The sequence below is a fragment of the Calliphora vicina genome, chromosome 4 (assembly GCF_958450345.1).
Source record: "Calliphora vicina chromosome 4, idCalVici1.1, whole genome shotgun sequence".
Lineage (NCBI taxonomy): Eukaryota > Metazoa > Arthropoda > Insecta > Diptera > Calliphoridae > Calliphora > Calliphora vicina.
The window spans coordinates 20,131,710-20,146,415 of record NC_088783.1 but is presented as its reverse complement, the minus strand read 5'-3'; the positions used below and the strand labels follow the sequence as shown (position 1 = coordinate 20,146,415).

Genomic DNA, 14,706 nt, shown 5'->3' with positions numbered 1-14,706 from the left:
AATAAAATTAAGCGTGTTTTCTTAATAAAAGAAAATAAATTTAAAGTGCAATTTTCTGCTAACATATAAACTCAAACTAACTCTGTGTATCTTTATAATATAATATTTAAAATAATTTCTCTTTATTTATTGTGTTAATTTCCTATATTATTTTTCTCTATTCCCAGTTTTTCCTAGTGTTTGTGTAAGAGTTTCAAGAAAATAAATTATTTGCCATACAAAAACCATAAGAAACCATAAATAAATTTAAAAAAAATATATAAAAAAACAAAACTCCTTGTTTATAAAGTACATTTGTTAAGCTTGGCATCATGTTACGCCAAAATTCCTCATGCATCAACTGGCATTTTTTGTTAGTGGGATTATTTTTCATCATCATGCAATGTGATGCACGTGCGGTAAGTTGTGGTTTCTTTAAATATTTTTATATTCAAAAAAATAAATTCTTAGAATTTCAAACACAAAAAAAATAATAGAATTTATAATATATTAAGGACAAAGAAGTTTTCTTGTTAAAAACAATCATTCGTACTTAAATTTTACATCAGTTTTGCTATAATATAATGATGTTTTCATTTCATTTTACTTAACAATAAATTTGAAAAGTGGAATTCTTGTGAATTCAATAAATCAACAACTGACAGCATGAAAGACAGGAAGTTTTTGTTTTATTTTTCGTTTTCTGTGAATGAACTAAGCTGTTTTTTTTTAATAAATATTATTCTATATGTTTTCATGGAAATAATAAAAATTTGCGTGAAAAGGTAATTTAAGATTAAATAATAAATGCTCTGGAATAAAAAAAAACTAAAAACAAGAAAATATATGGAGATTTTAGGAAAATATACATATACACAGCCTCAAAAGTGAATAAACACCACAGATTATTTGTTTTTTTTTAAGATAATGAAAATGCAAAAATCTATTTATCGATTAAAATTTAAAATTCTTTGTTTGTTGTAGATTGGGACGAATAAGAGTTTCGGTACTAAAAAGAAAAAGATTTAAGTCGGCCTGTAATGATCTTCATGATCTTAACAAAATTCACTGGTGATTACTCACTTTTTTAATTATAAAATAATTTTATACCCACCATCAAAAAAAGTGGGTGTATATTAATTTTGTCATTCTGTAAAAATATTTGTCACAAACCCACATTATTATATATATTTTGGGTGCTCATAAGATTCTAAGACGATCTAGATCTATCCGTCCGAGTGTCCGTCTGTCTGTTTAAAACACGATAGGGCCCTAACGAACGAATCTAATTGCCTGGAATTTTCCACAAATACTCTCTGTTGATAAGGTTATTTTGGTATTGAATGGGAAATATCGTTCCATGAATTCACATAGCCCTCATACAAATATCCTCCCGGAATACTGTTTTAGTAGTCATAAATATGTTGATTATGCGGTAATCCTGATCAAATTTTGTACAAATTAGTTCTTAGTACTATGAAGTAATAATTTAAAGTATTGCGAAAATCAGGCAACATTTGTCCCTACTTCACTTACAATTTCTAGGGAGAAAGATTTAGGGTCATATAAAACTTGATTATGTCCAATTTCATCATGATGTTAATTATTATAGAATAATTATGAATGTTCAATCATAATTATTCTATAATAATTAACATCATGATGAAATTGGACATAATCAAGTTTTATATGACCCTAAATCTTTCTACCAACATTTGTGAGGATCCCCCACCCCAAAATATAACCCCTATATCTGGAAACACATATTGCTGGTGGGTATACAAGATTTGGAACTGTCGAATGTAGCCATCTTCCTTTTTTTAGTTTAAGTTGAATGTCAGTTTAAATGTCATTTTGTGGTACCAGTTCTCTATTACTAACTACCTAAGTTTTATTGTTTTGAATTTCTTTTTAAGTCAATATAAAAATTAAAAACTACAGATATTATAGATTAAGAAATCTAGTGCTTATTAGTGAAAGCTAAGCGCACAATTAGCATGTAGTATGAAATGAATTTGACTCTGATTGTTTTTTTTTTGATATTATCATCTTGTTTATTAAAACCGAATATGTATTTTTTTAGTTTTTGTATACATATATTTACAGAATAAAAATATGTCGCGTACGGTATGTCACGTACGATATAAAATTTTAATTATTATGAAATCATCCAATGATTCTTATTATTTAAATATGACGGATTGTAAAGAAAAAATAGTTGTTTTAGTGTAAGAAATTAAAAAAAAAATAAAGCCTCTCACCATTCGTATAAAGAACAAATTATTTTTCAGATACATACTCCTATTTTTGCAAAACCTATTCCACTCTATAGGCGTACAAATGTCACGTACGATGACATGGAATTGCCCACATTTGGATTTGATATTTTGTACCTTCTAACTTAAAAAAAAATATTGAAAAAATTATTACGAAAGAAAATCTTAAAAATAGCAGATCAATTTTAGTAAAAAATAAGTAAGAGTGCTATATTCGGCTGTGCCGAATCTTATATACCCTTCACCAAATTATACTTCAAAATTTAAAATATTTTTAGGTAAACAAAATTAAATTTTTTTTACAGTTGTTTTTTTCATTTTTTAGAAAAAAAATTTTTCGATTATTTAAAATTTTTTTTTTTTAGATTTAAAAATTTTTTTTCTTTAAATTTAAAATTCTTTTTTTTTTAAACTTTAAATTTTTTGACCCGTTCTAGGTCCAACTTACTATGGTCTTATATACGTCGTTGCAAATGTCTTTGAAATATCTATCATTAGATATCCATATTGTCTATATTAATGTCTTAGTAATCCAGATATAGGTAAAAAATCGAGGTTGTCTTGGTTTTTTCCTTATATCTCAGCCATTTGTGGACTGATTTTGAAATGAAAAATGTAGAAATTACAAACGGAATGACAAACTTATATATACCCTTCTCACGAAGGTGAAGGGTATAATAAAAATTTACAGTGTTAGTTCTGTTTTTATAAATATTTTCAGTTATCTACCTCACGATACTCCAACCATAGAGCGGAAACTCTCCTGTCAAAGACCTAACTCAGTTGTCAAAAACCTAAGTGGTGAGAATGTATTAGTAGAAAAAACTATGTGAAAACAAAAACAACACCCGTATGTGTGATTATTTTGAGTTTTTTCTAGTTTCCGCTTATGTTCTCTAGGATTCCAACTATAGTCTCCTAGCATATGCTAATTATTGGTAAATAAATATACTAAACTACTGCTGAGATTGTAAAATTAAGTACAAATAAATCATACAGTAGGAAATAAGCTTTCAGACAATTAAATTTATGACCCTGTTTGAATACAAGGTGAGATACAGGGTGCCTGAAGTTAATCTACTTTAGTTTGCAAAGCTTTGTGGAGCTCTTAAATTGTACAAATATGGACAGCTAATAGTTGATTGAAATTGTGTTATAAACCGAATATAATAATAAACAAGTAATATAGCTATATTCGGCTGTGCCGAATCTTATATACCCTTCACCAAATTGTTGTTTAAAATAAAAATTACAAATATTTTTAAGTAAACAAAATTTTAAATTTTTTTTTTTAAATTTATTAGCAAAAAAATTATATGACTAAAAAATTGTTTTTATTTTTTAAAATATTTTTTTTTTATTTTTAGTGAAAAGGTTTTATAACAAAAAACTTTTTTTGGTGAAAAAAATCGGTTTAAAAAGTATTTTTCCCGATTTTGAACCATTGTAGGTCCGACTTACTTTGGCCTTATATATAGATGGACATACCGAAATGGATATATCGACTCCGATATCTATAACGATCCAGAATATTTATTGTGGGGTCACAAATGAGAAATGTAGTATGACAAACTTATATATACCCTAGCCACTTATGGTGAAGGGTTAAAAATCCATTAGTATTCAAGCAGAAATAATAATCACTGCGGAATGAAATTATGTTTTTTCAACTTAATAAATTTTCCAAAACTTTTGACATGCTGTCGTTCACAAATAATTTTAATTTAATTTCAACAATATCTTAGTTTTTATGTTCATCGCATAGTTATTTGTCAAAGCTATGATATTTTTTTAAGTCAAGTTTGAGTCTCTGTAATTCTCATTCTCACTATAGTATCATTCGTATGATTTTTTTTAGCTTTCCTAAAGCGAACAATAATAAATTTCAGCGAATTTAGTACATTAAAACTAAAATCTATTGAAATTAAATTCCAAATTATAAATTCTAATGATAATATGATTCCTTGGATCATAATATGAGTTCACATTACGTTGGATCATAATATGTTTTCATTGGGTCATAATATGATTACTTGGGTTCATAATATTTTATTATTTTATCAAAATATTTTAGGACAATAACTACTTTTTCTGAAGCCTTGCTTGTTAGTGCACATTTTTGCATGTTTTTCCTTTAAGAACTTTTTTAGAGCATATTTTCGATTTTAATACTTATAAGCTTGTATTTAGCATGAACAGAATATTGAGGTCATCAGCGCAAAAGTGGTGTAACCAAAATTTGTTTGGTTGCGTTTCTGGTGTTCATTACCAATATCAATACAAAAGTGGAGTAATCCTGCTTTTGGGGTTCTAATGCAGATTTATGCACAGTTTTGGGTTACATCACTTTTGCACTGATAGTCTCTATTATTTTTTAATCTATTTTTTCAAAATACATTTCCTTTTTAAAAATATGAACACAAATTTATTTTTCACAAATGGTTAGGCTATTCATTCTATAAAAACCAGCTAATAAATATGAATTTATTCCGTTTAATTTGCCCTTGAAATTACAATTTTTCTTAAAGACTTTTTTAAACCCACACACATCAATTGAATTTCTCAATTCAATAAAATTATGGTGAAATACAAAAATTCTTTCTTGTTACGAAAAAAGAAAAACACAGTTATTAATTCTGTATATCTGAAATAAATGTGGTGGGTTTTTTTAATATTTTATTTATACTCTTCCCTTGTAGATGTATAACAATTTCTCGTTTTTATTTTAACATGTAATATTTATATTGGCATTATTGGGAAATAAAAATAAATTGTATGCTGTTTTCAACTTTCCTTTATTTTGTTATTGGGCGATGGGGTATTAATAAATTAAAAACAAGGTACTGACCGAAATAAAAACCATAACAAAATGTATACTGGCAATATTCGTCGGCAATCCTTACATTTTAAATATAGTGTAACCTCGGTTAAAGTGGAAATGGAACAGAAATAAAACAACATTATATATGGGGGATTTCATGTCAAGTAAACAAACTTTTAAAACCGATGTCTTCCGATCGGTATGAAATTTTCAACAAGGTTAGTCCAATTTCATACCTATCCGAAGGTATCGGGTTTAAAAGTATGCTTACTTTACATGAAATTCCCCATATATAAACTTGTGTTCTATTTCGCTCTGTTTATGTTGAATAATGCTGTATCTTTGTATTAATCATAAATAAATAAAAAGCATTTTTAAAAGCAACTCTAGCTGCCAGGCTTAAAAACTCAAACAATTTTCCTCTCTGGCATGGAAAGTTGAAGTATTAAAACCAGAACATGTTACAATATAATAGAATGAACTCAATTTTTTCGTTTCTTTTTTTACAGTTTAAGTTGTAAATATGTATGTTATGTGTTACTTAACAGAAAAAGGAACAAAAAAAAATTAGACCAGCAAAACAAAATCGCCAACAGCTGATAATGGTGATAGACACTATTTCACCATAGAAATAAAAACTTCATAGATATTTGAAGAAGATTTCAAATAAAATAAAAATTGTGTGGCGTCGTCACTGTGGTATTTCCTTCTTTTGTAACACATATACAAAAATATTTTCAACTGATCTCTTCAATAACTTTTAAATAACCTGGCATAAAATGTTACAATAAAATTTATTTATGGTTATGGTCCATACTTATGCACACATAACTCTTTTTTGGAGTTGACAGATGTTTTCCAATAAACATACATATTTATTATAATTTGTAAAGATATTTAAAAAATTGGATGCAATAAGTCCGCAACTTTCCGAATTTCCCGGCTCTTAACTGAAAGAGCAATAATGATCCTGTCAACAAGCATTTGTCAGATGACTCTTATCAAAATTTGAACAAGCTGCGTAATTTATGTAGTTCGTGTTTGTCAGCCTTTGATAGCAGACTACCACGTAATTTGAGGAAAAACAAGTAAGAGTGCTATATTCGGCTATGCCGAATCTTATATACCCTTCACCTTTGTTATGGATGCATTATTATTTTTTATAATTAGTATATATGTATGTACATTGCCCACTTTCAGCGTACAGCTTCCTAAATTTATCAAGAACACAAAAAACAACAACAACGCCAAACAAAACACCAAAAGAAAAAAAAAAAAACAAAATACGCAAGGCAATAAAACCAACACACATCCAAACATACGTTTAATTGTATAAAAGAAACAAAACACAAAAGAAAAACAAAATACGCAAAGCATGCACATCCAAACATACGTTTTGTTGCTTTTTTGTCAAAACAAAACCACATACGCAAAGCAAAAAAACCAACACACAACCAAACATACGTTTAGTTGTATAAAAAACAACAACAACGCCAAAAGAAAACAAAATACGCAAAGCATGCACATCCAAACATACGTTTTGTTGCTTTTTTCTCAAAGCATTCAATACATTGTGTTTTTTGATGAAATTTTTAGAGGTTGTCTCGGATTTTTGCTCATATCTCCGTTATTTACGGATGGATTTTGCTGATTTTAAATAGCAAAATTCTCGAAAGTATGTCTGACAGAATTGTTGAAGATTTGTTGAAGATTTGAATTTCGTTGGACGCCCAGATGAGGTATCTACACCCGAAACAATTGAAAAAATCACGATATGGTTTTGGCCGATCAAAGATTGAAAGTTCGGAAGATAGCGGAAGCCATAGGTATGCATAGGCTCAGTGGTTTCAATTTAGAATGATCACTTGGCTACGAGAAAGAAAGCTTACAGCAAGATGGCTGATGCGTTTGCTCACAATCGGGTACACAATAGGCGTACACACATTTGCAGTTTCCATCATGAATTTGGCTAAGGAATTTATCGGATTTAACACCGAATATTGTGTCCAAACCTGAAAGAGGAAGGAGATTTGACTACAATCATCTCACAAACATACAAACAATACCTATTTTGATGACCTCGAAAAATCTTATTTCTTGGAAAGGAAAAAATAATTGAACAAATGTTGGACAAAGTGCATATACTAACTCAAAGGAGACTACATTGTACATGTACTTTTTGACCCACTCTTGTATCTATCCGTATTTCAACAAGTCAAACCATTAGTTTACTAAGCTTTGGAGCTATGACAGCCTGTATATGTTACCCAAAGGACCACTGTGAAGGATTTGAACGGAACATGTCACAAACCACAGCGGTCTTCAAATATATTAGGCAGAGTCATGTAAAGTCACATTTCGGATGTGCGACATCTAGCGAAGCTGCTACACTTGGAAACGGTGTAAATATCCCTTTATGGGTCATACATGTGACTACTCCACTCGACACAGGGAAGAAAATTAAATTTTATTTTCATAAATATGTATACAAATACATAAACTAATACTTATATACAAAAGTAAATACAAACACACATTTACTATCATGTAGACAAAGAACAGAATATAAAAAAAAATTTATAGAAATAGTGATAATGGTGCCAATGGTGGAAGTGGTGATAGCGATGATGATGTTGGTGCTGTTGTTACTGCTATTGCTGTAGTCATGTACATATGTATTACTTGTAGACCTACAAGTAAAAGTATTGTTATGAATACACGAATGTATGAAAGTTTGTTCCACAATAAAAAAAAAACTAGCAAAAGCAACGATGACTGAAATAACTACCCAGCAGTTAAGCAAGTTGCCAATGTAACCCTTATAGACAGTAATTGTCATTAATTTTCTATCACTTGGCTGATTCCACTTTCTAGTCCAGAGAGAAGTCAATTGGTTACTTTATACATCCCAGGTATTCTAGCGACAAGACAATTGTGACTTAAGTGTCTCTACACGCAGAGAAAAAATATAGTTGGGCATGGTTACTGCAACCATTTCAATATTGTTACAAGTGTTTTAACTATATTATAGTCACAGTAACCATTTACATGATTGTGGTAACCATAATATGGTTAATTTATGATTCACATGATTGTATCAACCTTATAAATGGTTACAGAAACAAATATGTATATGCTTGTGACAACCATTCATATGATGAATGACTTATCATATTATGTTGCCCTCGGCTTAAGGGTTATCATAATCTGAGAACAACATATTATGATAAAATTATTCATCATAAATATGGTTGCCACAAACATATATTTGTTTACTGTAACCATATATATGGTTGATACAATTATGTGAATAGTAAATTAACCATATTATGGTTACCACAATCATGTAAATAGTTACTGTGACTATAATATTGTTAAAAATCTTGTAACACTATTTAAATGGTTACAATAACCATGCCCAATTATATTTGTGAGTAATTCGTTCAAACTGGTTTTATACAAATTGTGTTGATATAATTTTCATCGGTTTATTTTTATTTTTGCTTAACTATACTGATATTCCATATGGGATAGCGTAAAGTCAATAGTCACTTTAGTGTCTCTTAGTAATCTATAGTGAAGTCACTTTAAAAGTTTATTTTGTACTGCACTTTAGAAAGTAGTTATTCTAGCCACCAGAAGCAATCTATTGAATAGTTGTCGAAGGTAGGTTTGTTTACAAGCAATCATTTATTGGACACAGAAAAAAATATTTCTTAAACCGTTTCAATTCAAAAAAAAAATGTTCGTTATTGGTTGAATTTCAATTACATTTTTTTTATCTATTCAATAATTTTTGTATTTGAAATTCAACCAATAACGAAAATTGTATATTCAATTGTCAAAATAATCAAATTCAAAACTCAAAATTCAATAGAAAATATCAAGAAATTTTGTTTTTGAGCAAATGAATACTTGATTTAATTATGAAATAATTGAAACCAGTTCAATATGGGATAAATGTTTGAATTGAAATATAATTTTTTCTGTGGACTGTCTATGATATGTTATAATAACTAGTTATATAGCTGATCAAGTCACCAGTTAGGACGCTATTTAACCAGTATGTAAATCCAATGTGTTAAAATAATTAGCCACTTAGCTAGTTATGTAACTAGTTGTCACCCTAAATGATGGGTAAAATCACTATTTCGGGACTGTCTTCTAGAATTGCTGGGCAACGATGACTGAAATAACTATTTATGAATGTTTGTGCAAGTGTATATGCATATATATCTCGTTGTATCTGTGTAGTGGCTGGTGTTACTGTTATTGCCCTTTTAAAGTAATATATAGTTTCTGTAGTTATTGCTGTTCTTTTTTTTACTCTCCCACTATGTTGTGAGTGGAATGGTGATAGTGTTGTGAAGTTGTTCACTTTTGTTCTTTATTATTTTCTTTTTTGCATTTGTTGGCTTTAAGTGGCAATGTTGGGCACGAGGGTTGAATGATAAGTATTTAAATAGGGGCAAAGATTTGTATATATAATCTTTATTTAAGTCAAATATGAACGTCTATGACAGATCTCAAAACAAATGTAATGGTTACACTTACTTAAGATATTTAATTGTGTATGCTTAACAAGGCGACAAGTTTGTGCCCTACAAATATGCACTACTCAATTAAATTTTAGTAACTTTTTAACTATGATATATAATATAAAGGATCTTTCATAAGGCCTTCCTATCTTGGAATTTAAAAATTGGGTGTATGACTTAAAAATACTGGATTTTTTTAAAAGTTTTATCTTTTATTTTGAAACTTTTGTACAATGTAAATTTATTCAACGTATTGGTCATTGTTACCTATTACCTTTCAACATCTTTCTGGAAACATGTGGATTCCGTTTCGAAAGAACTGTTAATTTTTTGAGACCAAGAACGAATCAAGCCAATTTTGGATACTCTGTTCTGAAGTGAAACGATCGAAATAAATAGTAGTTGGACTCGCATACTCGCTTCAAACGAATCAGTTGCATTCGGAACAGGTTCCCTGTGATGGTCTGGTCATCTGGATACTTTTTCTCCCACCAAATATAGAGTATTACCTTGGGGACATGGATATTTGTCTTTGGTGTCGATTTGTCAGTTTGGCCGGGCTTCACATACGATCACTTACACTTCGGGTTATCGTAGTGGATCTATTTTTCGCCGCAAAAATTATTTTCTCCTATAGCTTTCAATCAGAATTTCAGATATACAAAATCGTCTTTCAAGGTATCCTGCTGCTTGCAAACATTTTTAAATTTTTTTGACTGACCTGGGTGATCTTTGTCTTCCGTGTCAAAACTACCATTTTTGAATCATACAAACCATCTGTCGCATGTTGAAACCGATGAAACACATTCACCATAAGTTTCGGTGAGCAATCGATGATCTTCACTGGCACTTTTTTTAAGTTAAAGAAGAAAAGCAAAACTTCCCGCTTATGACGCCTTGTTGGCACAAAGATCGACATTTTCGAAGCAAAAAAAAATATTTTTCAATAACTAAGTGAGAATAAATGCAATCTATGGCAGATACCAAAGTCCTAAAAATAAAGTCAAAGAGTTAAAGTATGTTACTCTTTTATGAATTTCTATATACATACATGTCGAACAAATAAACACAAAGCTAGTGTTGAAATTACTTGAACTAATCCTTATTAAAAACGTGAAGAAAATTATGTCACATTATAAATGTCGCGTGCTAAATCATACTAAAGTTTGTATGAAAAATGAATGTAAATATTTCAATATGAAAACTATCAATATATTATTATATTTTTGTTTAATCGCTTTAAAAAATTGTGTTCCAGTTTGCAGATTTTTGTCATTTCCTAGATGTAGTCGAAAATTAGTTCTGTTTCAAACCATAGAAAATTGCTAGTTCACTGCAATGATGCACGAATGTCGCGTTCTTAGCAGTGCTTCATATATGGTGTATTTCGTATAAATCATATCTCGCAAATGTTAAGATGGCAATAATTCAGAATAATAACATGCACAATTTTCTGTATTATCAAATGCAATAACAAATCTCAAATAGTTAAAATATATCTTGAACACTTTTCTTACATTTCCGGAAGCGTGGGAAAAAAAAGCAGAAACATTTTTTTTGTATACCATTTCCGCTATTGAATCTGAGCCGCTACTGCTTGTACTCACTATAAAAATAACAATATAGTCACTTGACAAATTGCCCTCTAGGCTGATATGTAAATTATTTTTATGGCCCAACATAACCGTAATACATACCAAGAAACATGTTTATTAGGGAGGCCCACAAAAAAAATATTGTGGATATTCCCAACTAAAATAAAAGTTAAATTTAAAGATAAGAAATGGTGCCCTAAAGCAATAAGCAAGCATATCAGTTTTTTCCTTCCCTAAATACGAGGCCACCCTAATGTACATAATGTATTTATGTATTTGTAATATAACAGCCCATATATTCAATTGTATGTGTAAATATACTTTCACTGCTGCAACTACAATGATTTGGTTTTTAATACAATTGAAGATTTTTTGTTGTGCTGCCACAAATGGAATTATATTTTGTACAAGATTTAACTATTTTTCTTTGTTTCACAGCTTATATTCTGTTTTCTTATTTCAGTTTTTTTTTATATATTTTGCCCTTTTCTGTATTTGTTTGAAATTTATGTAAGCCGGAGAGAGAGTAACGAAATTTATATAGTCTGAAAATGAAAATCGGAAACATTAAAATTGTGTGCACGTTCATAAAGTTTATATGCTACACCAACAGTATTTTATTTCCGGTATCCGTTTATATATTTTCTTTCATGTTCCTGTTCATTTTATTTTCTTTTATGTTATACATTTATTTTTATTTTATTTCTTTTGGTTTTTTTATAGTTATGTAGATATACTTATTGCAATAGTTTTGAGGTTAAAAAAGGCAAAGGAATAAAATAATAACAATAATAACAATAATAATATATAGTGTGGGTTGTGACCATTATTATTATAGTTATTTTTAAGAGCTGTAATGGTTAAAAAATGGCTATTTAAAAGAAAATTTCCATTTTGGTCTGGTAGAGAATTATTATTGTTTCATTTATTGATTTAATATTTTTATTTACACTTTGGTGTAATTTAGATATAAGAAACTAAATAATTTCATTGTAATACACAAATATTCATTTACACTTTTTGGATTGCGGATGCACCCAAGCACAACAATTGTCTAAACACCAAATGCTGAAAATTTTAACTCAATCAGATAACGTTTAGAGGTTGAAAATTTATTTGAAATATCGAGTGCGGATCAAAGAAGGATTACTGATCAACATAAAAAAAATGCTTGACTAACCACTATATAGATTTGATGCATCATGGCTACCTAAGTACAAGAATGGTCAAATTTTTAAATTCTATGATATATTTTTTTAAAAAAAGATTAAGTAAAATTATTATTTTTTTTAGACGTTTCTCTACATAATTAATGATAACTCGAAAAAGGTTAGTCCAATGTTAATAAAATAGACTTAGAAAAGCTGAGATTTACATAACATTTAATCCGTTTATATATTGCATTTCTATGGGCTCAGTTGTTTCGGAGTTATAATAACAAATTGAAGCATAAAATATATTTTTTTTTTTTGTGAAAATAGCTAATTTTTTTGTTTTAAAAAAATCATGAAAAATCAATTCAAACATTTATCCCATATTGAACTGGTTTCAATTATTTCATAATTAAATCAAGTATTCATTTGCTCAAAAACAAAATTTCTTGATATTTTCTATTGAATTTTGAATTTGATTATTTTGACAATTGAATATACAATTTTCGTTATTGGTTGAATTTCAAATACAAAAATTATTGAATAGATAATTTTTCTAATAGGGCCCATACACAACACCATCATTATTCAGCAATGAAGTGATTGTGCAATTAAGCTTGAAGCACACATTACTCCAGCATGCTGGTACAAAATTAATTTTTTACCAAAAATTCCGTGGAAAAGTTTGTAATGAATAATGATAAACAAAAACGAAAAATGATCAAAAAAAAAAACGTGTTTGCATGAAGAAATTGCTAGAAAACAAAGGAGAACTAGGACACACTAAACTTCTAAAAGATGGTACATTTTTCTTCTCTGGAACATTCCTGATCTTCCAAAAATGTAGTTTATCGTAATACCACAACGAAGACTCCAAAACATTTCCTGCAGTATTCGAAAAACGTTGATTTTTTTTACCATTCTTGCTCTTGGCACACCTCTTTCAATTGTTCTACCATTTTATTGTAGCATTGGTTTTTTAATTCATAGGCAAGGCATTGTTTTACAAACTTCGAAAAATTCTCCCCAATTTATTTTTTTTTTATTTTTTGATATTTATGTCTTGACGATTTAAATTTTATGATCTAATTTTACAACACACAATTCAATCATGCTGGTTCAATAAAAATATATCAAACTATTTTTGATAAAGCACCAGCAGCTGGTACAATCACACCACAAGCTCATACACGATCAATCAGCTTGCACAATCATGATGGTGTTTTGTATGGGCCCTATAATTGAAACACAAAAAATAACAAAAATGTGTTTTCAATTACGAAAAAAATTTTGTTTTTGAGCAAATGAATACTTGATTTAATTATGAAATAATTGAAACCAGTTCAATATGTAACAAATATTTGAATTGAAGCGATTTAAGAAATAGTTTTTTCTGTGTAATAGAAACAAAATGAAATTTCGGTCATAAAAATCGATGGATTCTTTTCGAATTTATTCACAATTAAGTGAATTCGCTCATTTTCGTAAAATTTTATGTTACATTACATTTCCTATTATATTTGGGTTTGTGATAAAGGATTGCAGGTTATACAAATTGAAATATTTCTAAGTTTACTTTAATAATATAAGTGTAATCATTAATTATGTTGAGAAACGTCTATAAAAAACTCACAATTTTACTCTCCATAGAACTTAAAATTTGGACCATATTTGTATCAAAATTCTGTAGTTGTTTAAAAAGCCTCTGAAAATTTGTTCAATTTTGTTGCACTGTGTTAGTTTACAAAAAAAAATTTAAACTTAAAATTTTTAAAAAAAAATGAGAAAAAATTTCGATTCTAATAAATGCTACATGAAAACTCAAATAAATATTCAAAAGCTTTTTAAACAAAATTTCCAAAAACTAAAAAAATGTGTTCGATTCTAATAAACAGTAAAGGACTACTAATGCAAATTTTAACTGTTGTATAAGGGAACGATTAGAAATTGAAGAATTTCGAGAACCAATTAAGTCAACAACCTACATTTATTCCCTTAACAAGTGTTTTTAGTTTTTTCTATTAAATTTTTAGCTCACTGTAATTATTATGCCAAACAGAAAATTCCATCCTAAATCCCTTTTACGTACATAGTTATATAGGAATTTTTCATTTTAAATTAATTAAAATCCTTATACACTTGGTCAAGTGTCCATAATATTGACACTTCAATCAATGGCAAAAAAATAATAATGGATAAAAATAAGATAGAGAGACATATTCAATTACAAGTATTAAATATCTATGACCTAAACCCTTGTCTTTAATGGATGTTTGGCTATGTCTATAGTCTAATGATAGACTTTGTTTATAAATGTGTACAGTTTAGATACAATCTGTTATACTA

General features: G+C 28.7%; 1 protein-coding gene across 1 annotated transcript in view; it reads left to right on the top strand.

The window, feature by feature from the left end:
- The first annotated feature begins 258 nt into the window (after positions 1-258).
- LOC135956929 (mucin-2) overlaps positions 259-14,706 on the top strand; it is a 131,087-nt gene continuing 116,639 nt past the window's right edge. The window contains exon 1 of the mRNA XM_065507540.1: positions 259-398. Coding sequence (XP_065363612.1) covers positions 312-398 — 87 coding nt within the window. The 5' untranslated portion in view covers positions 259-311. The remainder of the gene's footprint in view (positions 399-14,706) is intronic.